Source organism: Carcharhinus amblyrhynchos, chromosome 8 (assembly GCF_965287045.1).
Source record: "Carcharhinus amblyrhynchos chromosome 8, sCarAmb.v2.hapA, whole genome shotgun sequence".
NCBI lineage: Eukaryota > Metazoa > Chordata > Chondrichthyes > Carcharhiniformes > Carcharhinidae > Carcharhinus > Carcharhinus amblyrhynchos.
Window position 1 is genome coordinate 9374671 of NC_137331.1, and position 26969 is coordinate 9401639.

At 42.1% G+C, this 26969-nt stretch overlaps 1 protein-coding gene across 2 annotated transcripts in view; it reads left to right on the forward strand.

Moving 5' to 3' along the window:
* Nucleotides 1-26969, forward strand: part of sugct (succinyl-CoA:glutarate-CoA transferase) — a 463614-nt gene that overhangs the window by 166223 nt on the left and 270422 nt on the right. For both annotated transcript variants that reach the window (XM_080193630.1, XM_080193629.1), the window contains exons 10-11: nucleotides 21521-21592; nucleotides 24966-25063. In XM_080193630.1, the coding sequence (XP_080049756.1) occupies nucleotides 21521-21592; nucleotides 24966-25063 (170 nt within the window). The remainder of the gene's footprint in view (nucleotides 1-21520; nucleotides 21593-24965; nucleotides 25064-26969) is intronic.

Genomic DNA, 26969 nt, shown 5'->3' on the forward strand with positions numbered 1-26969 from the left:
CTTGAAAAGTGGCATAACACTTGCCAACTTCTGACGTAGTGGAACTGTTCCTGAAATTAAGGATTGTTGGAAAATCAGAACTTGGACATCTTCTATGTCTGCAGCTATCTCTTTTTGAGCCCTAGGCCAGGAAGAACAGCTTGTTCCAGCTGAAGAGCAGTGGACAGATACTCTTTTTTTTTGCCCCCACATGGAAGGTGAATCAGGACAACCACGATGCTCAAAATATTCTGCCGCTTTTCTGCCATGAGATATCTGCTGTATCTTTAGCAGATCAGCAGGAAAATCCCCTATAGAAATTCACCTCCGTGTAGTCAGTGCTACTAAGCATCAATGAGTAATCAGCAATTGTTCAAAACCACTGCTACTCTGTTTTTGACTTGCTGGGCTTAAAGGAGGGCAGAGAGTCAGAGGATGGATGAGAGGGCAGAGTCAGAGAGAGTTCAGAGTGAAGTATTTTAGGGATCTCAAGGTTACTGAGATTGGAGGGATGAGAATGAGGAGAGCTTTGCTTCTGGCAGAGCAGGTTGTGAAATTGGACATCTGCATCTGCCCTCGCCCCCTCCAGCACTCCCCTTAACAGCATCTTTTAATCTAAACTAAAGTAGCAGGCACGTGTCCCGGCTGCCAAACTGCAGAGTCGATGAGAGCAGCTCCAGCAGTGCAAGCTCATAAACTGACTCCTATTGTGTTGGGAAAGCACTGGTATTGATATCAAAACTCACTTGCTTCTAAGGACCAGAAGAGAAATGAAAGGAATGTGAAATACAAACTCTGAACTTTATTTTGCTAACGTGCCAGCTTTCCACGGCTTGTACCTCAATAAAAGCATTAGGAACATGTTTCTGGTTAAACACTAACTCATTGACATCATTTATTCTCTGTTTTAAACAGTTTACAGGCAGATGAGCAAAGAACACATTTAAACTACTTGTAGACATTTCTATGGATATGGCATGATCACAAGTTGCACTGTAGGGAATCTGCATTACTATCAAGCATGTCTTTTTGCTTAATTACTGACATCTGTTTGTTTATATTATTTTAACCCACGCAGAGCCCCCTGAAATTTCCAAATACACATTCAAACACTGGTTTCATTCATAAAAGGGTATTCCACTGTTGCAACCAGATAGTTCAATCTGATCTTGCATACATCTGGTAACCTTCTTGAGAAACACAAATACCCTGGAAAACTGAGATTGCACACTGTGTACGTTATCACTCACATTTCCTATTTGCTTGTTTAAGAGCTGATTGTAAAACTAAACAGTTACCCTTTAATTAAAATGATTAGAATTATTATGGTGTACTTTGTGTGAATTTTTAACATGTTTCAAGCGAAAACTACCATACGAATACTGTCATGCCAAACCAACGGGCAGGAGACTGGAGCTCAAAGTGATTTACCTCATTCCTTGCAGTAGGAATTGGATTCTTGCCCCTCCCCCCACCCCCAGCTTGTTTAGGATCACCAACAGGTTGGAGATAATGGATAGAAGTGAGCTCCAAGCTTGCATTATTTAGCTAGTGTCACAAACAGCAAAAACAGTGAAAGTGCAGCAGGATTGCTTTCTAACCATTCAGTGTGTCCCAAGATTTGTTTTAAATTAGTCTTCAATTTGTTTCCTGCTGTGTCTCAGTTTGGGGTTAATCTTTATAATCTCTTCCACGGCTAAATCACTCCTCCCAGTGCTGACCCTACGAGCTGTGCCAGAGGACCAATTATCCACAGCCTTCTCTGCCTCGCCTTCCAGAATGTCTTCAGTTGTGAACAATGTCCTTGCCATCCATGAGCTTAAAGTGATTCACAGCATCTATATCATAGTCTAGACAGAAACCTGGCTGAGGGGGAATAGCACTTTTCTTCCAAATGAAGCTGCCTGCCTGATTATGCATTTGGTGACTTGCTTATTCTGTTGAAGTGATGGTGTGGCTCTTATCACCAGATCACTCCCTGGGCTATCCCCTTGCTTGTCTAGAATGCTCTCCCTCCTTTGAACATCTCACTTTGTTCCATCACTCTAACCTCTTGTTTTAAATTCTTTCTCAACTGCCCACCTTAGCATTGTGTCACTTATCCTCATCCCCCTTATCCTCCCACTCTGTATCCTTCTGTATCTGGCCTTAGAAGAAACACTCCCTTAATTCACTTACAACTGCAGTTTCAAAATTCCAATTGTCGAACTTTCGGTTTTCTATTTACAGCATTTTTGCATCAACCATACGCTCACCTCCACTTTTGATATGCATGAAAAGGCATCTGTTTCTCCATCCTGGCTTTCGCCGGTATGACCCTCATTTCTCGGTGGCACAGTGGTTAGCTTTGCTGTCTCACTGCACCAGGGACCTGGATTCGATTCCTGGCTTGGGTTACTGTCAGTGCGGAGTCTGCATGTTCGCCCCGTGTCTGCGTGGGTTTCCTCCGGGTGCTCCAGTTTCCTCCCACAGTCTGAAAGATGTGCTAGCTAAGTACATTTAACCACATAGGTGTCGGAGTGTGGCAGCTAGGGGAATTTCACTGCAGCTTCATTGCAGTTTAATGTAAGCCTTACTTGTGACTAATAAATAAACTTTACTTTTTAACTTTACTTTTCATTCCAAGGGACATGACATTGAATGGATATGGAAAATAACTAGTTTGGGGATTGATCGCCAGTTCTAACTTGACCACCATTGGTGCTGCTGTCCTCTGGCAATCTGCTCATTCTTCCAGGATGATCCAAGAATGCAAGGATGTCCCCTGGCATTTCTCGACTGGAAGACGTCTTTTGAAACCTCTCTATCTTCTCCACTTTGAGATGATGATGTTTGATGTGTGGCATCAAGGAGCTCTAGCAAAATTGAAGTCAATGGAAATCAAGAGGAAATCTCTCCATTGGTTGGAATCATACCTAGAAATTGGGAGATGGTTATGATTGTTGAAGGGCAATCATTTCCAGCCCAGGACATTGCTGTAGGAATCCTCAGGGTCGGGACACAAACAAAATGTATGTTTTTAAAAATTCATTCACGGGAGGCAGTGGCATAGTGGTATTTTCTCTGGGCTAATAATCCACAAATCCAGGGTTATGCTCTGGGGGTTTGGGTCAATTATCCAAAACCCATCTGGTTCACGAGCGCCCTTTAGGGAAGTTATTCCAATTGCTAATTGCTCTCGAGAAGGTGATCATGAGCTGCTTTAGAATCATAGAACCCTACAATGCAGAAAGAGACCCTTCAGTCCATCGAGTCTGCACCGACCACAATTCCACCCATGTCCTGCCCTACCCCCATATCCCTATATATTTTGCCTGCTAATCTCTCTAACCTATGCATCTCAGGACACTAAGGGGCAATTTTAGCATGGCCAATCAACCTAACCCTCACATCTTTGGACTGTGGGAGGAAACTGGAGCATCCAGAGGAAACCCACACAGACACGAGGAGAATGTGCAAACTCCACACAGACAGTGACCCGAGCATCAAACCCAGGTCTCTGGAGCTGTGAAGCAGCAGTGCTAACCACTGTGCTACCGTGCCGCCTTGTGCCGCTTTCTTAAACAGTTGTAGCTCATATGGTATAGTGCATCCACAGTGCTGTTAAGGAAGGAGTTCCATGATTTTGACCCACTGACAATGAAGGTGCAGTGAGTGGCTTGGAAGAAAACTTCCAGCTAGTGGTGATTCCATGTGTGTTCTGCCTTTAAACTTCTCTAGATGATAGCAGTTGTGGATTTAAAAGGTATTGTCTCAGGAGCCTTCATGAGTTCCTGCAATGTATCTTTTAGATGGTGCACAGTGCTGCCACTACACATTGATGATGGAGGAAGTGAATGTTTGTGGACGGGCTGTCAATCAAGTTGCTTTGTCCTGGATGGTGTTGAACTTCTTGAATGCTGTTGGAATTGCACTCATCCAGGCAGGTGGAGAGCATTCCATCATATCCCTAACCTGTTCCGTGTAGACAATGGACAGGTTTTGGGATGTCAGGAGGTGAGTTAGTTGCTGCAGGATTCCTAGTCTTTGACCTGCTCTTGTAGCCACAGTATTTATTTGGCTAGTCTGGGCGGCACAGTAGTTAGCACTCCAGGGACTTGGGTTCGATTCCTGGCTTGGGTCACTGTCTGTGTGGAGTTTGCACATTCTCCTCATGTCTGTGCGTGTTTCCTCCAGGTGCTCAGGTTTCCTCCCACGGTCCAAAGATATGTGGGTTATGTTGATCAGCCATACTGAAATTGTCCCTTAGTGTCCTGAGATATGTAGGTTAGAGGGATTAGGGGTAAATATGTAGGGATATAGGGATAAGGCCCGGGTGGGATTGTGGTTGGTGCAGACTCGATGGGTCAAATGGCCTCTTTCTGCACTGTAAAGTTTCTATGGTTTTAAGAGTTCAGTTTCTGATCAATAGTAACCTCCAGGATGTTGATAATGGGGGATTCAGTGATGGTTATGCCATTGAATGTCAAGCGGCAATGGTTTCTTGTTGGAAATGGCCATTACCTGGGCACTTGTGCCATTTGTCAGCCCAAACCTGAAAATTGTTCAAGTCTTGCTGCATTTGGATATAGACTGCTTCTGTATCTGATTTGTGAATGATGCTGAACATTGTGCAATTAACAGCTAACATCACCAGTCAAAGGCAGGGAAATAATGGAATGATGATGAGATGAGAATATTCTCAGAAGAACTATGGTTTGATGAGCTGCTTATGATCGACCCGTGCAGGGCAGTGATGCCTTAAATGCCTCCTTCCTTCCTCTGCCCTGCCCTCCTCTGCAGTGCTAGTTGGGGATTCTTCATGCAGTTGAATGCATGCGTGGCTATATTGTCGAGATGTCAATAATAGCAGTTGTGAGGTCCAAAATGGTGGCTTGGGTGTAGATCAGTGACAGACAATGACAGCCATTTCAATCTGTTCTCTCTGCATGCTTTTGATGCATGGGAAGTATTCCCGCACTATTGTCCACCCAGCATGACAATCTGTGCTTCAGAAGTGGCTGGAAGCAGATGTTTTGTCATTGTTAGCCCCTCTAAGTTTCTTTAGTGCAATAACTAGCTATGGAGCCTAATTCTGCACCCAAAACATCTGCAATTGTTCAAACAAAAGGCTGTTAGATTCTGAATGGGAAACTTTAACTTGTTGTGAAAAGATGAACTAGATGAGCTAAATGGCTTCTGAGCAGTTTTTCAAAAGTCCCCACAGTTTTAGCTTCCTAATCACGTGGATTGTTAAAGATATCAAAGGACTCTATGAAGAAGAGCAAGGAATATCCCCTGGAGCCACTGCCCAACATTTTTTGCAGATTAACTGGAATCAAATTGCAATCAGCGGTTGTTTTTTTTTGAATGTGAGTGGTGCTGGCAACCAGCCAGTACAGTAATTGCCCTCAGAAGGTGGTGGTAAGTTTGTGTCTTGAAGTTGTGGTACAGGTGCACCTACAATGCTGTTAGGATGATGATGTTTAGAGACGTAGTTCTGTGTCAAGATGGAGGGAAACTTGCAGGTAGTGGTGTTTCTAAATTGTGCTTCAACGTGGCTGTTTGCATTTAAGTCCCACATTTGAAATGTTTCTCAATGTATTGTGGTAAAATGGAATTCTTTTTATATTTCATTTCAGAAATTAAAACCAAAGAACAATGGGCAGGATCCTTTGGTCAACCTGCCACGTGTTTCTCATTGTCAGGAGATGGTGCGTTGTTCACTGGCAGCAGGTTTCTCTGATCCTGCTGCTGTCAATGGGATTTCACATTGAAGCCACCCTTGCAGGCAGGATGCACTGCAACAGGATGAGAGAATCCTGCTGGCGTGAGCGGCCAGAGATTTCCCGCCTGTGTGAGATTTTACTTGGAATTCCCAAAGTTGATTTTGAGGAACTTCGAGCAGTTTGAAAGATTGCTCCATGTGCACATATTCATGTACACATCAGTGAGTTGTAGTTAAATGAAAAGAAAGGCACAAAAGGCATATTTTGAAACAATGGGGGAACTCAGTACAAACTAAAAGTACTTGGTGTAATTCTAAACAAAGATAACACATTTCGCTGAAAACGGATAAAGTAAGAGATGAGGATAAAGTAAAGGTTACGCCTGCCATGATGGTACCTGATGTTTTTGATGTTGTGTCTAACATGTTGTCCAAAAATACTGTGGATTATGTTGAAATTCATGAGAATCTGGACTCCAATTATGTATGGCATGACTAAGAATGAAATTGCAATGTGCGTTGCATTCTGTAAAAGGAAACAGTTCCCAAGAGACTGAAGTAGATCACACTCTTGAGTTATGGAAGCTATCTCGCCATTATGGGTATGGTGCAAACTTCAAAATCAATCTTAAAAACACTTTCATAGGGACCATAAAATTCCTATAGTGCAGAAGGGGGCCATTTGGCCCATTAAGTCTGCACCGATTCTCTGAAAGAGACAAATCAGCACAGCCAATCCACCCACCCTGCACATCTTTGGACTATGAGAGGAAACCAGAGCACTTGGAGGAAACCCATTCAGGTACGGGAAGAATGTGCAAACTTCACCCGAGGCTGGAATTGATCTGGATCTCTGATGCTGTACGCAGCAGTGCTAATCACTGTGCTGCCCAGGAGGCCTGAATAAAATAAAACCCAGGTCAAGAAAGTCGGTCATAGTCAGAAGGCGTGCAGGAACAGAGAAACAACAATGTTGCAATTTGCCACCAAGCATCAAGTCAAGGCTGTGATAGATCCAAAACTGGTTCAGGAATCTAGATGTCCTCAAGTCCATCCGTGGTAGATATGGGAACAGAAGTTGATGTTATTGAGCAGAAAGATCAAGAATTGTACGCAGCCAGATAGCAAGAAAAATAACATATGGACAGTGAGAGAATTAGGATTGATAAAATTCCAGAGCCCATGATGGTAAGAAAAGTTAGAGATTCACAACTTAATTGTTGATACAGCTGAAGCAATGCCTGTTATCCCAGAAGAAGGGTACAGGAAATCCCTAGTCACGTTCCCTTACATAAAGATTGTTCCAAAATAGTAATTCAGCATTAGGTCAAATTGTCGTTAGGATGAAATATGATGTTAAATACTATTACTTGCCGTTGGTAGTAGTAGTTGGAAGGAACAACGTCTCCTATGTGGCTTAGAATTTGAGTATTGCTGAAAAAGGCAAATGCTGTTGAAGCTTTTTGTCTTGCACTCTTCAGGGCGGGTGCAATAATCCCAAATTTTAAAGTATATGGGGAATCAGGCCACAGGATAAAGCCAGAAAAATATGTCACTATGGTGCAACTCCTTTCACAGGGCAACAGAATAGAAACTTAAAACTCAAAACTCAAAGACCCATCAACTATACTCAGGCATGCACCACCACACACCTTCCCCACAACCTTTCCCTACACTCCCACCAATTAGAAGTGCCAACGGCAAAGAGAAGAAATCCAGTCCGCTGCAGGATATTTAGTCTATCTGCCCCACCATAGGGAAGCACAGGATTTCTTAGAGCCAGAACAGCTAAACAAAAAAGACACCAGTAGTTCTGATGGGAGGCTTTCTTCACTTAAAATGAGGACTTAAGGCCATACCAACCAGCTTGACATCTATTTACGCACCCACCGCTTTGCTGTGGTGCTACTCATCTTTTCTGCAACTGAATTGAAGGATAGTGCAACAGAATGTATCCCGTCTGTACAAATTCAAGGATTACATCTCAAAAAAAACCAAGCAAACCTGTATCACATGATTCCCCCAAGACACAGTACCACTCAGAGTACACCCCGACATGTATAAAAAAAGACTATGGCCCCCATCCCCACCCAATGACAGAGCACATTGATGGAAGAACCACCAGCAAGGACACAAAAGACAACATCACATAACCAGGAGCTAAATCAAGAGGGAGTAAAATCCAGGATCAGACTGGATCACCGAGGAACATCCAGGGCTCAAAATGCCCAGCCCTTGAATTGAGATCATGAAAGCATGGCAGTCAGCCCAAAAGATCAGCCAGCAATCTCACCACAGCTCCTCATCGTCCAGCCATGTCCTCCTGACTTAAGTAGGATGTTTGACATATCTTGCAGCATGGTCTCCAGGGATCAAAGTTGAGCCCTTACCGAGGGTACCTTCTTCTTGATCGCACCATCCATCCTTCATAGGATATCTCGCAACTTATCATGGTGAGCACTCATTTTCTGTGCCGGGAAGCAGAACACGTTTTCCACATTTTCGGTCATAGAAACGGTCTTCATCTTGGGTCCAATAGCACCACCACTTACCAGCGACATTCCCACTATAAACAGGGCTCAGGTTAGCACGGATTGAATCACGCAAACAAGGATTTCTTCAATGTAATTTGGCTCCACGCAGTCAAAAATGTTAACCAGGATCTTCCACGAACATTGCACAGATTGTACATATCAGGATCAACTAATTACAGGTTGTCCGTCAGGATAAAAGAAATGATTAAAAGGTCAGTAGTGCAGACCTTGTGAAAATGCGGCCACTCCCACATTCGCATCATGTGATCCCTGTTAGCCTTTCTATTGGGAAATATAAATAATGTATGCTTTGGCATAGCTGTTTGCACTTGAGTCTGCCATGTGAGTTTTCTCAATGCATGCACAACAATTCCCATATGTCTGATGGCTTTGTCCTAGGTGGTAAGAGTTTGTGGTTTTGGAAGGTGTTGACAAAGGAAGTTTGACTAATTGTGCAGTGCATCTCAAAAATAATTTGTACACGTCAGATTTATGCAAATCATCAATGCTTTGTGTTTTTGCTGCTTGAGAAAATCAATCCCTGAACGTTAGAATGGCATTTGTGTTATGATCATGGAGATGCAGGAACTAATTATTGAATTACCTAGTGGTAGGTCTTGTGGTTGTGACTGAATTTTAGACAGTCATGTGATGCTTGTCCACAAAAAGCTCTTTACATACCTGGCAGTGCTGCCCCTTTCATTTTATGGACATATTCCAGGTGCTTTGACAGCAGTGGTTAATAAGCTGACACTTGAAAACCAAGATGATATTGAATACTGTACAAAAGACCACTCCACCCTGTAATCTTCCAAGATCAAAGACCACTGATCAATCTGTATCACCCTTTATTTAAAAGTATCTGCAACATTGCTCTTATATTTGATATTCCATTTAGTTTAAAACAAATGACAAATGTGATTGAAATAGTAGATGAAAACAAATTCCTCTCGTGCCATAAAGGATATCTGCTTCTCTGAATTGTAAGTTTTTAGGCCCCATATTTTTAACTTTGAACCAATTACAATCACTTGAATCCATGAGGAGGCAAGATCTCAATCTGATGAAAGCAGCAAAGCTATAAAGTATATTGTGGTAACATAATTGTGGTAAGTGTAATTGGAAGGCTGCTGAGTAAAACACTAGCAGCAAATGATTTTATGGATGAAAGCTATATTTGGAAGCAGTGAAATAATTAATTGTGTAAAACAAGAAAGATGTAAATACTGGAAAAAAATAAATGGTATCCTACTAGTTATAGTCTACCAACCAAAATTACTTGTTTATTCCTATTCACTGTTTTCTATCTGTTAAACAATCCTCATCAATGCGTCTTTATAATCTCAAAAATGCTAATGTATTTATTAAACATAATTTCCTTTTCAAAAGACCACGTCAATTCTGCCCAATCATATTGCTTTTCTAAGTGTCCGAATATCATGTCCCTATCAGATCTAGGAGATAGTCTAGTTTTGCCATTCATCTCACAATACTTTTTTAAATTAATCATTTCTCTAAATTCTTCATTCTCATTGCACCCTTGATTCTTCATTATTCCTGTTTCTTTGTACCTTACAGTATGAGGACAGATACAAAGCTTTTGTTTAATGTCTTTGACACTTTCTTATCCATCATTATAATTTCTCTATCTCTGCCTGTAACAAATCCAAATTTACTTTTGCTAATCTCCTTTTTACACATCTGTTTCTACAACCAGTTGTTCTGTCTTGCTAGTTTACTCCAAGAATCTATTTTCTCTGGCCAATTTTTTGGTGGTTCTTTCTTGAATTCTAAAATCCTCCCAATGGCCAAGCTTACTGCTCTTTTTGGCAACATTATAAGTCTCTTATTTTGTTGCTACCTTTAACTTCTCTTAACAGTTGCAGTTGGACCACATTTCCAAGAGGTTTTATTCTTAAGGAAATATATATTCATTATGAATTATTTATGTAAATGTTTGCTATGGTTTACTAACCATTGTATTTTTTATATAGTTTCCTAATCTACCTTGGCCAACTTGTCCCTCAAAGTAACATAGTTTGCTTTGTTCAGATCTAAGGTTCAAAATTATGTTATACTATGTTTATCCTTCTCCAAAGGCTCTTTTACTACAATGTTATTAATTAGCCCAGTTTGTATTATACTGTATCTAAAATAGTCTTTTCCCAAACTGGTCAAGAAAACTACTTGGAATGCATCCATAACCTGTTCTCCACATCATGTATTATTGCAGTTTGGTTTTTCAGTCAGTTAGATTAATATCCTTCATGATGATTATATTACCATAGTTACATCGCCTCCAATTTCCTGATTTATACTCTGCCCTACACTATAATCCCTGTTTGGGCCACTATAAATTATTCTTATGCATGTTTTTTGATTCTTATTCTTTCTTAAGTCCTTCCAAACTAAGACTAAGGAAATTTGGCATGTCAGCTACGACTCTCACCAACTTTTACGGATGCAGCTTTGAAAGCATTCTTTCTGGTTTTATCACAGCTTGATATGGCTCCTGTTGTGCCCAAGACTGCAAGAAACTACAAAAGGTTGTGAATGTAGCCCAATACATCATGCATACCAGCCTCCCCTCCATTGACTCTGTTTACACTTCCTGCTGCCTTGGCAAAGCAGCCAGCATAATTAAGGACCCCATACATTCTCTCTTCCACCTTCTTCAATCAGGAAATAGAAACAAAAGTCTGAAGTCACATACCAACCGACTCAAGAACAGCTTCTTCCCTGCTGCTGTCAGACTTTTGAATGGACCTACCTTGCATTAAATTGATCTTTCTCTATACCCTAGCTATGACTGTAACACTACATTCTGCACTTTCTTCTTTCCTTCTCTGTGAATGGTATGCTCTGTCTGTATAGTGGGCAAGAAACAATACTTTTCACTGTATGCTAATACTTCTGATAATAATAAATTAAATCAAACTAATCCCTCATCTTGGCTTTCTGAACTGTGATCTTCCCCTCTGTGGTGTTTATTCCATGCTTTATTATCAGTGCTAATCTTCTCTCCCACCCCACCTTTTCATTTTCCCTATCACTTCTAAAGGTCAGGTATCCTCACAGACAAACTCAGTGTTCATAGAGATGTGTATTAGATTTAATAATCCATAAAGAAACTCTAAAATGTTGAAAGGAGTAGTGCTGTGTAGTTTATAAAGGTAATCTTAGTCATGCATGTAAGAATGGAAGAGAAAGAAAAGAGGTGAGTCTTGTTTGTCCTTTGAGATAAAGATGCCCACGTTCATCATTTAGGGTGTTTGATAGGGCTCCAGTGGTTACACAGGTGATTGCTAACATTGATCTGCTCCTGGAGAGTTTGGTTGTAAATGGGACAGGTTATGGCAGACAATTGAGTTTTAGTCTAGCTGCTGACTTGGGATTCACTGTCTGTTTGGAGTTTGCACATTCTCTACATGTCTGGGTAGGTTTCCTCCGAGTGCTTAGGTTTCCTTCCACAATCTAACGATGTACAGGTTAGGTGGATTGGCCATGCTAAATTAGCCCTTAATGTCCCAAGATGTGTAGGTTAGATAGATTAGTCATGATAAATTTGTGGGGTTATGGCGTTGGGCAGGGGAATGGCCTAGATGAGATACACAGTGCAGACTCAATGGGCTGAATGGCCTCTTCTGTACTGTAAGAATTCTATGATTTTAATGAATTAATCTGAAATTCTATCCTTTTTGCTTAGCGGAGCAGATGACAAATGACCGTAATCTGAAGGATATTTAATTTCATGCAATTTGTGGCATGAGTTAAAAGTGCTTCATTTTAGCCATCACCAATCCTAGATGATTGAACTTTAAACATAGAGGGCTGTAGTGCACTAATTATATTTTGAACATTCCAAATATTGAATGTTCCAGAGCTTAATGAAAGCCATGTTTGATTGTCAGCATACATATCTGATTGACTTAGGAAGTACTGGATTCTTATTGAAGAGCACCAGCTAATTGCTTAGAAAATATTTACGGTGGCTGAGGTATTGAAGAAGTGTACTTAAAATAGGTTTTTGATTTTCATCTTTAATTGGCATTGTTGCTATTTCTTATATTGTCAAAATGATTACTTCATTGTATTTCTTCTGAAAAAGTGTGTTTTATAATGTGCAAATTGAATACATTGATAGGATTTAGCAGGGTCACCTAAAGGATAACTTCTTGTTACAGACAAGGATTGGGTCTTGGCTTTGTCTGCGGAGTACTCTTACATGCTAATTTGAAATTATTTGAGCTGACAGATCAGAGCTTGCCAAAACAGAATCCAATTAAATATTGTTTTTGTGCACTTAGCCTTTTTATTCTCCCTTGTATATGGTTGAATAAGCTTGCTGTGGATGGAGACTGTATAAAATCAAGTAATTATGAATGAAATCTCTATTGCTGATTCAACATTCTTGGGCAAAGGGTTACATCCAAAAAAAGAAAAGGGAACTGTTTTATCAGAGTGTACATTTCTGTAGGAGTGAGATAATTTCTATTGGTCCTACTGTATTTGGCACAGGGAGAGGGAAACTGTTTCATCCATATCTTTAAAAGCAAGGCCACCACTCTTTTATTGCCATTACTGACAGAGTCAACACAATGAATTGTTGCATTCTTCAAATGAGATGTAGCAGTAAGTCAATGGGTCTGTCACATGTTTAAGAAGACAACTGAAACAGAAATTCATGCAATTTCAGATTCGAGGTAACAAGTTGTTTGATAAATCCGTGCTTTAAATACATTCTGCACACCACCATCACAAGTGATTTGAGCGTACTTTAAAACGGTTTTGGAAAGATAAATAGTGTTTGAATTCTACTATCGGTTAGCATTTCCGTAATAACTTAAGTTGAGATGTTCAGGGTGTGCAGGAGTTAAGTGGTGGGCCAAGCTGATGTGATGCTCGGGCCAGTTCAAATGCAGTCATCTTCGTGCTTGTGCAACTTCATTCCTTTCCCCGATAGCTATTCTTACCTAATTCACTGCATTCATTACCAAATAGGTTTTTTTAATCCAGTGACTCATGCTTCACAAGGGGGCAAAAAGGTGGTGGTGACAGGAACTGCAGACAAATCCATGTCTGAGGGCACCTCCCTCTCCAAGCCCTGGACACCAAAGCTGGGCTTGAGAATGATCAGTGGAAAGGATAGTAATTGAGGAGCCGCAGAAAACATGTAATTTACTGACAGCCCTTCCAATCACACGGTTGTGATTGCAGAGAGGACGGAGGAGTCCGTTCAGCATGAATGGGTTGATGTCTCAAGTCATTGCAATCATGTCTTCTTGCATAAAGTAACCAGCTCTGTGGAGTATCAGACACCACATCAAGAAAAGTTCAAGCACAGTTTGATTGTGGCGAATGCCAACATATTTGCCCTCTTGAATAAAATAACATTAGACTTGGCCTTAGATCACAGCACTGATTTGCACCACAGTGCCTTTCAGTGGAGCTGGAGTAGTGAAAGGAGAGGTGGACGTGGGAATTTGTCAACTGTTGCAACCCCTTCAGTCAGTATCCAGCATATACTGCCTTATGTCGATGGCTGTGTCTCTCCCTGCATCAGTGTAGGTGGAGCAGTCAATATTGGGGCCTTCCGTTGGCTTAAAAACTCAGAGGTTACTGACAAAGAATATCTCAGCAGGTAGGAAGAAGAAAAGGAAAATTTGCAGTGCCAACAAGGGAATGCACGTGGGTGTATGACAAAATGTTTTGTTGTAAATTTACTGTTCTTCCATAGAATCACACCTTTTATTATTTTCTTGTCTTGCCCATTCTTGGTTACTGGCTGAAAAGTCACCATACAACATTTTTGATGATGAATGAAAAGACAAATTTGAGAAACGTTGAAACCCTAATTGCTTGTTTGAGGTTGGGAGGGATGAAGGAAATGTGAGCAGTATATGTGGCTCTCACATTGGTCCACAGGTGTAATCAATATGTACTTTTTTCATTTCTTCATCTGTCTCCTTCTCCTCCTTTGAATTTTCTAAAGAGGATGCACACTGTGCCTTGTTTCTCTTGCAGGACCAAAGCTCCCTGCTGGGTAATGTTGTATTGAATGCATCATGACATTTCTACTGTAGACTCTCAGGCTGGTGTGTGCTGAAGGGTACCTTCAAGTTTGTCTAAGCACCTGAAATGTATCTTCAGCATGTCACTGGCTTGTTTAATCACATTGAATGAAGCTGTTGGGTTTCATTGGTTGGGTTTCTGACCATTGGCGTCAGCCAGATTTTCAGTGGGTAGCCCTTGTCTCTCTTCAGTTTCAAAAACATGAGGGAGCTTCGACTGTTGCAGGGGAGGCAAGGTGGCACAGTGGTTAGCACTGCTGCTTCACAGCGCCAGGGACACTGTTCAATTCCAGCCCCTGGTCATTGCCTGTGTGTGGAGTTTGCACATTCTTCTCATGTCTGTGTGGGTTTCCTCCAGGTGTTCCAGTTTCCTCCCACAGTCCAAAGATGTGCTGGTTAAGTGGATTGGTTATGCTAAATTCACTCTCTGTATACCTGAACAGGCAGCGGAGTGTGACGATTAGGGGATTTTCATAGTAATTTAATTGCACTGTTAATGTAAGCCTACATTACAAACCCACAGTCCTGCTCATTCTTACAGATATCATTGCAGGAGACATTGATATCAATGTCAACCCTGGAAAACTGCCCATCCGTCACTTGTCTTATGCATTAGTGGGGCACCAACCAAGAGACCCTAGATATGTGTCCACTAACACCCTGGAAGAATCCAGACACTAAAATATTGAGGGCAGTGGTGACTTTGATGGTGCTAGTACTGATGCTGGTAGTTCAAGTTTCAATCTAAGGCAATCAAATGATTCTGAAAACTTTCAAAATGTAGGAAGTAAATCTTCAATAGAAGTATTATGAATAAATCCCTTCCACTAGTAGATAAAAAAGCAGCAGTGTACTTATTGCAATTCTTCCATGAGTTTTAATCAGCATCCTCAATTTTCTTTTGCCTTGCTTTCAATTGTGAGTTTCAAGAAACCCACTATACCCTGAGTGCAACGTTCAGTTTAAAACTGGGATGAAATCTAGTGTTTACTGTCTGTTAATTGGCAACCACTTCCCTTAAATGCAACCAACCTGCCCTGCTTGAAATAAAGATGGAAGTCAGCTGGCTTCCCAATGTGTTCACATATTTGACAATTTTAGAGTCCTGCACTGCACTGAAACCACGTGCTCCTCCGGGTTAACATCCCCTGAGCTTGCCTGGGCACATTCAGCATTGTTGCTGTGTTGTGTAGCCCAATGTTGAACCAGCTTTGGGGGTCTGAATTACGTTATTAGACTCCAACTTCGGAATAGAAGGTAGGTCTTACATGTGTTCCAAAGTTGAGTAGAGTAATTATAGATTGAGGAGTAGAATGTTAGAATTTGGTATTTGTAAAAATTATAAAAGAATTGTAAGATGCTAAAAGGAGAAAGCATTTCGTGGTTCTTTTAAAAAGGTGGTGATTTTCTCTGTGCATAGGAAGTTTTTAAAAAATGCAGGTGTAAATGGGGTCCCAGACGGAAACATTTTTATTGAAGGCCAAACAGTAGGGTTGCCTTGGTACAAGCTTTCAGCTTTTGAATTTTTTTAAAATTTAGCCAATCAATTTGAAACAGAGCAGGCTTTTGAATTTAACCAATCAGTTTAAATCAGGCATTTGGATGCCAGCAACTTTTTGGTCCCAGGTTGCCAAATTCATATTGTAGGGGATGTTAAAAAGTCATCACAGTTATAAAAAAAAAGGCAGTGGGACATTAAATGGAGAGCAATTGCCATTTGCCAGAGTAACAGCCTCATCCATGTCTTAAGACAAAGCCTCATCTTGATAGCGAAAGTACCTAAGAAGTCAGAAGTTCCAGACAGAAGAATCAATAGAGAAAGCTCAGAATATTCCAGAAGATTTGAAACCGGGTTGTAATTTAGAGAGTTAACTACTTTTTTTTTGTTAATAAGTGGAAATTGCATTTATCTGAACAGCATTCCATTAGAATCGTGTTTTATTCAGTTTCTTAATAGTTTAGTTAACATGTTCACTGTTAGGTAAATAAATTGTTACTTGTTGACTTTAGAGAGAGTGTCAAGTAATTATTTTGATTTAACCACTAAAAGTTGCTGAAGCACAGATCATACTCCTCACACTCACTTTTAGATTATGAGGTGAGGTACTTCTCTTTGAGTAATTAGGTATTAGCTCTCAGAGGAGGATCCACCTCTGCTTCATAACACACGTCACTTGAAACCTGGGAGTCAAAATATCTGCCGGGTGTGCAATACCATTAAGGAGCCAAGTACTGCATACCTTTCCACACTCCCTATTCTCGTCAGAGGTAAAGTTAAAATAAGGGTTTTGGCTTTGACCTCTCGTTTACGTGAGCTTGCAAGAGTGAAATATGGACTGTGTTAATACAAACTACGAATTGAACCATTGACTTGTACCAAATATACTTTGCCCAGCAATCAACTGCGATCCTTTTTCTACTGAAATTAGTGAGAATTATTCTGTGCAGTAGGAAATATCTTCATTCAACAGAGAAATGTTCTCTTTAATAGTAGCTTTATTAGCTACATGTAATATCCCCCCCCCCCCAAAAACCCCCTGTCACCATTTCCATTCCCAACTCGGGTGGAAATCCTACCTCAGAGCTGCCAATCAACACTAGTCCCAGTATCAACAGTTGCTTGGGCACAGTGTCCTCAGATTCTAAATTCCTGAGTCCAGGACCAGGTAAGTGTTGGGGGATCTCATGTAGCGAAGGAAGGTGAGGTGAGGTCCCAGGGATGGTAGAGTGAGGAGGTTGGGGGTCTTGACGAAAAGGTCATTGGGAGGGAGCTCTTGGGGATGGTGGGTTTCTGCCTGGTGTGAAAAGTGGGAGACCCAAGCAGAGGGTGGCACTTGGGGTCTCAATTAGGATGGGAGCAGGAACCTTCCACATCTGCAAACCAGCTAGCAGGGGAATACAAAATTCCGTCCTTTGTGTTTCCAAGGCTGAGGTCTTGCGATCTCTAGAACATGGAGTCAACAGTGCAGTAGGAGGCCATTCGGCCATTGAGCCGGCACCGATAACAATCCCACCCTAGGCCCTATCCCCATAACCCCTCACACCTACCCTCCTAATCCCCCTGACATAAGAACATAAGAAATAGGAGCAGGAGTAGGCCATCTGGCCCTTCGAGCCTGCCCCGCCATTCAATAAGATCATGGCTGATCTGCCGTGGCTCAGTTCCACATTCCCGCCCTCTCCCCATAACCCTTAATCCCCTCTCTTATCAAAAACCCATCAAACCGCGCCTTAAAAATATTTAGCGAGGCAGCCTCCACCACCTCAACGGGCAGAGAATTCCAGAGATTCACCACCCTTTGAGTGAAGAAGTTCTTCCTCAACTCCGTTCTAAACCGCCCCCCCTCTACCTTGAGGCTGTGCCCCCTAGTCCTACTGTCCTTTCTGAGCGGGAAGAGCCTCTCCACCTCTATCCTATCCATCCCATTCATCATCTTATACGTCTTAATGAGATCTCCCCTCATTCTTCTTAACTCTAATGAGTACAAGCCTAGTTTATTCAGCCTCTCCTCATAGCTCAACCCCCTCAACTCCGGCATCAGCCTAGTAAACCTCATCTGCACTCCCTCCAAGGCCAAAATATCCTTGCGTAAGTACGGCGCCCAAAACTGCACACAGTACTCCAGCTGCGGTCTCACCAATGTCCTATACAGCCGCAGCAAGACCTCCCTACTTTTATATTCAATCCCCCTCGCTATGAAGGCCAGCATCCCATTCGCCTTCCTGACCACCTGCTGTACCTGCAAGCTGGGTTTTTGCGACTCATGCACAAGGACCCCGAGGTCCCTCTGCACTGTTGCCTGCTGCAGTTTTTCGCCACGTAAGTAATAATCCTTCCTACCATTCTTCCTACCAAAGTGGACTACCTCGCGCTTGCCAACATTAAATTCCATTTGCCAGTTCCTGGCCCATTCGCCCAGCCTATCTAGATCCTTCTGCAGACTCTCCAAACCCTCCGCGCAATTTGCCGTTCCACCAATCTTGGTGTCATCAGCAAATTTCGACACTCTACACTCGGTTCCCTCCTCCAGATCATCTATATAAATGGTAAATAGCTGAGGCCCCAGCACCGACCCCTGGGGCACTCCACTAGTCACCAACCGCCAATCCGAATAGCACCCGTTGACCCCCACTCTCTGCCTCCTATTTGACAACCAGTCCTCTATCCACGCTAACACCCTATCCCCAACTCCATGTCCCCTGACCTTCTGCAATAACCTCTTGTGAGGTACCTTGTCAAACGCCTTCTGAAAATCAAGAAAGACCACATCCACCGGCTGTCCTCTATCCACCACCCTAGACACATCCTCATAGAACTCCAGTAAATTTGTCAGACACGACTTCCCCTTAATGAAACCATGCTGCATCTGCTCTATCAAGCAATTCCCCTCAAGATGCCTTGTTATTTCCTCCTTGATGACGGATTCTGACATTGAGGGGCAATTTATTAGGGCCAGTCAACATAACCAGAATGTCTTTTGTGAAGTTGGAGGAAACCAGAGCACCCGGAGGAAACTCACATAGATGTGGAGAGAATATGCAAACTCCACACAGACACTGACCTGAGGCTGGAATCAGAATCGAACCCGGGTCCCTGGTGCTGTGAGGCAGCACATCTAACCCCTGTGCTGGGGGTGGGGGATAGAACTCATAGAATTTGAGAGGGAGTTCAGACTAGGATCTCTCACACTGTGCAGTGCAGAGACCACCGGCATGAATATCATTAGATTTCAGGGGACGAGGCCGATTCCCACCCGGGAGGCTGAAATCAGCAGGCCTATGCACAAGCGCAGTGCTACCCCCAAGTGACAGCTTCCCATTTGTGACCAGCTCAACTGCTGGCCAGCCCAAGACCCACACAGTCGGTCCAGCCCTGTGCCCAAAACCCCCTTAGCCTGCCCCAGCAGAAACCAGCCCACCCCAATCACTGGCCTCCCTTCTGCCCCCATCAATCCCCATACAGAGTGGCACTGAGAACCCCCCCACCCCCGCTAATTGCCCTCATGGCCCTGCTCCACCAGTCCCTGCGCCCTCCCCCTGGCACTGGCCCTGGCCCATGCCTGTTGGCATGCACAGTTTGCCCCTTAGACACTGCCAGGGTGCCCATGCCCAGGTGGCACACCCCATGCCACCTGATCCTCTGGGAGCCCTGATTTCCCCCCTTCACTCCAATGGGGTCGTCCTGCTAGATCCTCAAAAGTGAGGAGCTACTCTAAACCCCACTAGTGAAATACTCTGGCAGGGTGGGAGCGGCTAGCAGGCCCAGAGAATTCAGCCCCAGGCCTCCTAATCACATTAAAAATAGATGTAAATTACCTACCTGGTGTTCCCACCAGTTTCCAGCACAGATCTGATGGTGACAAAAATCCGGATGCAAGATTCCCCCACCATGCCAACCTAGAAAACTAGCCTGGTGGGATTGGAGAATCGCTTCCCAGATGTTTTTCTGCATTGCGGATCAGAAGTTAGAACCCTTTTAACGCATCCAGGTCAGCGGATAGTTCTCTGCCTGATCAGATAAAGTATTTCTGACACTGATTGGAAGAATTGGGTCCATGTCTTAACATGAATTGGAGCTAATTGTTCTTTCACAGAAAGCTGCATTATGTAGGAGAGAGGACAAAGTGATTGACCATGATTACCATTTTGGTAGCTGTCCCAGTGTCAAGTCTTATCTTTTAGCTCTTGCAATTAGGATCCTTATTTCACAGAGCACGCATGGCAGTTGTTCTAGAGAGCATATGACAGTCCTGCTGGGCATGAATAAAGCTGTCTCGGTGTATAATTCCTCCCTAACCATAAAATGATTGCACCATATTTTTGTGTGTTTGTTCTTTGGTTCTAGTCCAGAGTTTGGTCCCAGATCATATACAACATGACAGGAGTGAGACCCACCACTGAATTTTCCAAGTCAGTCTGAAAAAAACAACATTATAGCATTCATTTGACTGTACCTCCCTTGGCATTGAACCTCGGAAAATGTTGTTTCAGTTTGGTATTTGAACTATGCCCCAGGGCATAGGCTGATGCCAGTGTACTATGGAGGATTCTTCGTTCCAAGTATATAGAAGCCAAGTTGGAAAGAATTTCAGCTTGTTAGTCTTCCAGGGTGCTGGGCAGCAATGACTTATCAATTCTTTGTAGCTAAGGCTACTTGGCATGTAAACATTGAGCACTGTTCAGCTGTTCACCCTTCATATCCTAATTCAGGATCTCAATCTTTCACACTCAGTCCCATTAGCTCCAACAATGGATATGTTTATTATTGGCTTGCATTTGGATCAAAATTTTCAGCAAACCCTTTCTTTAGATGACTCTCATGAAGTGCACTCTGAAACCAAGAAGAGTGAATACAAGTGCTAACATCCCGGCTCTTGCAGCAGGTAAAATATCAACACTTAACATTGGTTTTAGCAGTGCCCCTCCTGAGCCAAGTGTTTATGCAACGCAGTAGAAAGAGATGAGCGGTAACTCTAGGTCATGATTATTGTTTGAGTCGGCAGCTAATTCTGCATCTCACTTGAATCTTCCTGATTTCATCAAAAGATGCTCAACTCTACTTTTGCTTGACTTTTGTTCAATGGAATACAAGTGTAGCGTAATCTTAGACCATCTGAAATTTTAACAAAAAACTCTGGAGGATTAGACTATTGCAGGAGGATGTGAAATTATGTCAGATTGTTGAAATCGTATGCAAGTTCTTTATTTCTCACTATAAAAATGTTATATTAATAATAGTTATTTTCTTGTCCAGACATACATTTTGGCGCACACATTCATTTATTTTGTGGTATTAAGGACTCGCCTCTATCTGACAATCAACATATAACCAGGGAAAGTAGTGTGGTACTCACTTAAATTAATGACCCTAAACTACCCATTTCTGGATACTCACGGACATGGGGTGACACCACTATTCCCTCTGCTTGAATGTAGGTGATTAAGCAATTTCTCTGTCAATCATGCCCGGACAGTTCACCGCTCTAAGTGGTTGGGATTGAACATACACATGCAATTTTAATGTAAATATCTTCCACTCACCATATTTTGTTGATGAAATCGTCTTGCTTTTATTGGAAGAAGTTGCTGCAGTTTTTGGTCATGTGTTCTGTCCATTGCTGCTCATAGAGACTATTTTCAAATAAATGTTAGTGCAAAATTCCTGCTGTGAAGTTCTGCCTTAATTCTCAGCTTCAACTGATAATAAATATTGACCTTTTCCGTTGCAGGCTTTTGAGACAAAAGATGGCTACCTGGTGGTTGGGACTGGAAATGATCAGCAATTTTCAGTTGTTTGCAAGGTAAGTAATATTTTCTTTGTATAATGAAGGATAAGTCCACTGTTTATTTCTGTTTGTGTCCTTTGTATAAAGATGTGATTGCCAGAAATTGTTCACCTGTGTCACTCTTAACTAGTCAGGGTAATAATTGCTAGTGGAAATTTACTGTCTCAAGATGAAGAGATCACATCCAAGAGTGCATTCACGTCATAACTGTCAGCATGAAATGCCTCTTCAGGCTGACATATCAGCTGCAACAGAAATGCAGCCTGGATCCTAGTTCAAGGCTCAACACGGAGTGAACTGAAGTTCCTCTGGAGGAGGCACCTCACTTTCATTTCAATCAGTTCAGGTATTTGCACCTGATTTACACCTTACAGGGTTGATTTTAAACTTTATCTTGAAATAACCAGATATTTTCTCCACACAGCAGCAGGTGACAGAACATCCTTGCTGTAATGGGGGTGGTAAATTAAGCAGCCCCCTGTTTCTAAACTGTTGCCAGCTTGAAGACACTGATTGTGATCAACCATTACAAGTTTAATGATCATCCAAGCCAAATCTGCCTTGCACCGGCACTAAACATGTAGTATGAACATACTCTGAATCTACAATAAAAACTATACATCGTCTATGCCTGGTCAGAATGAAATTCCAAATACCGAAAAAATCCACTGGTGAGCTGGTCTACTACATTTAAAAGGATGTATCATTTGGATAAATGTTATGACCACTTGTAATCTAACCAGCACATTAATTTGAATGAAACACATTTTTGTTCATGTTCCATTGGAGTTCATAGTAGGATCAAGCTAGCCACATGAATGTAATTTATGTTGTACTACACATTGTAGTATTGCACCTGTCAGCTGATAGAAATATTGTGTCCACCCGTGCTGTCTTTCATCTTTCCATGAGCAAAGTGATGAAATACCAGCAAGCGATCCTGATACCATATTGATGATAATGACATCAATGACTATGCCTTGGTATGATGTGGCTATGAACTTTCATTGAACCAGCTCTTTGATTGATATTGGTGGGTCTGATTCAAGGAGATGCCATAACCACCTTCATGAAGCCTAGATCAGAAAGGCAGGTCTCCTGAGACACAAGTAGATAGTTCTGCTTAAGTTTATAGCTCCAGTTCTCACGAACCTGCTTCACCATTCAGATGATCCAGCTGATCATTCATTTCAATGCCTTGTTCCCAAACTATCCCCATATCTCTCTCTTCCATTATTGTTTAGAAATCTGTTGATCTCTGTTTTAAACATATTCAATGACTGAGCATCCATGGCCTTCTGGGATAGAGAATTCCAAATATTCACAATACTGAGTAAAATAATTCTCATCTCTCAGTCCTAAGTAGCATCTCCCTTATTTTGATATTGTGTCCCCTGATTCTAGATGCCCCTACCAGATGCATCTACCCTGTCTATCTCTTTAACTACTTTGTAAGTTTCAATGGGTGCGAGTCAGGGTGGCTTGCCTGCTGTTGAATCAGCCTTAGCACAGTATCTCTTTAGAAACTCTGCTTCCTCTTCCAAATCACTTGATAAAGGAAGAGTACCTGGAGGATTTGCCTTTCTTATTGCTGAGAAACGCAAATTATTTGCCAGCAATATTGTGATTGGAAACCAAAGACAAAAAAAGTTTCAAAAAAATTGCAAACAAAATCACTGTAGAAAAGCCTCATTTGATTTGATGTATTATTGTCACATATTATTACAGTGAAAAGTATTGTTTCTTACAAGTTATACAGACAAGGCATATGTTCATAGAGAAAGAAAGGAGAGAGTGCAGAATATAGTGTTACAGTCATAGCTAGGGTGGATCAACTAAGGAAAGATCAACTTAGTGCCAAGTAGGTCCATTCAAAAGTCTGACGGTAATAGGGAAGAAGTTTTTCTTGAGTCGGTTGGTACGTGACCTCAGACTTGTGTTTCTTTTTCCCAATGGAAGAAGATGGAAGGCAGTATGTCCAGGGTGCATGGGGTCCTTGATTACGCTGGCTGCTTCCGAGGCAGCGGGAAGTGTAGACAGAGTAAATGGATGGGAGGCTGATTTGGATGATGGACTGAGCTTCATTCATGACCCTTTGTAGTTTCTTGCTGTCCTGGGCAGAGCAGGAGCCATACCAAGCTGTGATACAACCAGAAAGAATGCTTTCTATGCTGCATCTATAGAAGTTGGTGAGAGTTGTAGTGGACATGTCAAATTTCTTCAGTCTTTTGGGAAAGTAGAAGTGTTGATGGGCTTTCTTAACTATAATGTTGGCATGGGGGGACCAAGGCAGCTTCTTGATGATTTGGACACCTAAAAACTTGACGCTCTCAACCATTTCTACTTCAGTCCCGTAGATATAGAAGGGGCATGTCCTCTACTATGCTTCCTGAAGAGGATGACTATCTCCTTCGTTTTGTTGACATTGAGGGAGAGATTATTGTGGTTGCACTAGTTCGCCAGATTCTCTGTCTCATTCCTGTAATCCATCTTGTCATTGTTTGAGATCTGACCCACTACTGTGATGTCGTCAGCAAACTTGAAAATCAAGTTGCAGGGAAATTTGGTCATACAGTCCTAGGCGTGTATGGAGTATAGTAGGGGGCTGAGGATACAGCCTTGTGGAGCACCGGTGTTGAGGATGATTGTGGATTGTTGCTTAACCTTACTGATTACGGTCTGTGGTTAGGAAGTCAAGGATCCATCACAGAGAGGGGGGTTGAGCTCCAGGCCACGGTGTATGGAGATGAGTTTCATAGGAATAATGGTGTTGAAGGCTGAGCTGTAGTCAAAAATTAGGAGTCTGACATAGGTATCTTTTTATCTAGGTGTTCAAGTAATGTTACAGTAAAAAGATGACCGAGGAATCAATCAAATCAAGAAACAATACAGCTTTAAGAGATCAACTCTCAAAAGCTGGAATGTTTCAAAGATTAGTGGCAAGATGGCAAAAAAAAGTCTGCATGTGAAAGTGGTCCTGAAGGACAAAATTTCTGGACCATAGGACCTGCAAACTTGAGGTAGCAAAAGTGGCAAGGGGTGAGGCTTTGAAGGATTTTGCAGTTGAATATGAGGATTATGAGTTTGATGGAAAAGAGATTAGGGGAAAATTAGGTTGAAAAGTAGAGTATACGGAATTTAGTTTAATCTGGGGAGTGGGTAGTGAAGCTCTGGATGGGTTGGATTGATGAAATCCGTGGTGGTGTGTTACATCAGAAACACATTTATTCCAAAGTGACTTGAGGTTTGGCTGCATTTTGTTGAAACAGTTGAAGTAGTAATTATTCTTTGGTTTGTAATCTAATTTCAGAATGTGGTTATTGTTTTTGAAAGCAATGGCGTTGAACTTCATCCACATTTGTCAGTAACTATTGCTGTCACTTCCTAGATCTTGTCATTACCTTCACTGAGTAAAGAGTCCAGATTCAAGACAAACAAACTCCGCGTTCAGAACAGAAGAGAACTTATTGATATCCTCTGTGCAAGGTTAGTGCTGATATTGGACATAGGCAGTGGGTTGTAAGTCATTCTATTGAAATAACTGCCCTATTATAATTATTCCCCTATTGGGTCATTCAAAGTTGACTTCATGTCAGTGAGCCAGAAGAGCACAGAATGCTTAGCCATTGGCATCTCACACTCAGCAGTTGTCCCGTGTTAAAATAGGGCACAAACTCATAGAATCCCGCCTGTGCAGAAGAAGATATTCAGCCCATTTAATTTGCACTGACTGTCTGACAAAGTATTTTATTCAGGTCTTCTCCCCTGTCCCATCCCTGTAATCCCACACATTTACCAAATCTAATCCCATCTAACCTTGACATCTTGTGACCTAAGGGGCAATTTAGCAGGTCTGATCCACCTAACCAGCACATCTTTGGTTAACAGTTAAATTATAAAATGTTTGAGGGGTTAAATTCACTAACTCACAAAAATGGGTGTGGGTATCAATACGTGGGATTAACCAATGGCTGTTGCTCCTGATGCCAGCAACGTGCCTGCTATTTAACATGAATCTTGGTACCTGCTCTGCTGAATGTTGAAGGCTGCTTCAAAGTCACTCACCTGATGAAGGGGCAAACCCCAAAAGCTTGTGGGTTTACTATCAAATAAACAGGTTGGACTTTAACCTGGTATTGTGAGACTTCTTACTGTGTTTACCCCAGTCCAACACCAGCATCTCCACATCAAAGCAATTGAGGCAGTGGAAACGTTGTTTCAATATAATGGTTTGCCGAATCATGTTTCGTGTGGTGGAGTGGATTTCAATTGCTGTGTGCTGCCCACATATATATGTGAGTTGTGCACTGGGGCCATCATCAGACTCCCATCCACCACCCTTTGATTTGTTGTAGTGGTACAAATGCAGATGAGACAGCTCTATTGCAGAATGAAGGCATTTTGACTGCTGCCAGCATACTGGGCACTGACCTGCAAGAATTGCTCAACAAATGAACATTGAGGAAATGTACTCTTCTGGTTGCAGAACATGTGATGTGGTGCCACAGAGTGGCAAGTTTGCAGTCGATGGCACCCTGTACCATGGTGAAGCCTGAAATCCTCATGAAGTTGGGTGATAGCTCTGCTTACTGTCTTTGAATAGGGAGGGTCAGTAATTTCCTTTATCCAAAAATGGACAATAAATTGAGAGATGGTGCAAATATCTTCAACTGTAATTTAGAAGGAGCTGAAAGTACAAACCCACACCTCTCCCTATAGACTTTAGCAACTTGACAGAATTCAAGGAAGCACCAAACCGTATGCAGTCATCGAAATCAATCGGAATAGCTGATGATGCCTCTAAAAATAGCACTAGTAGAGGATTCTCCCTGGTGCTAAACGTATGTCTAGACTTTTGATTCAGAAAAGATGTTACCTGGTGCGTTGAGTTCCAGGGCAAGTGGCATGGGCATCATATCCTCATCACGTGCTGATTAATATTAATTCTCCATACTAATGGCACATTCTCACTGTGTGTACATGCGCTAAGATTCTCACCAGTATGGCATTCAGTGCAACATATGTGTATGTGAGTGCTGTTTGAGACCCCTATAATGACTTCAATCAGGCCATTGAGGTTGGCCTATTGGAGTGTGAATTCCCTGATTAAGCATCCAATTGATGGGCCAATCAAGGAGGTTTTGCCTTGTACTTAACCGGGAGCGTCAGTTCCTCTGTCACACCCCAAGGTAGACTGCTACTCTGTGTACTGCTGTTAAATTTGTAAATAAATGGATTTTGATGAAGGGAATGCCTCCGATGACTTATTACAACCCCTGAGGGGCACCCATACTGCCTGAAACACAGGCTTTTGCATCCAAATTTTATCATGTTTGCTTTTTGGCTCAATAAGCTAATAGATCAGCGTGAGTATAAGAGTTGTGGCGCAATT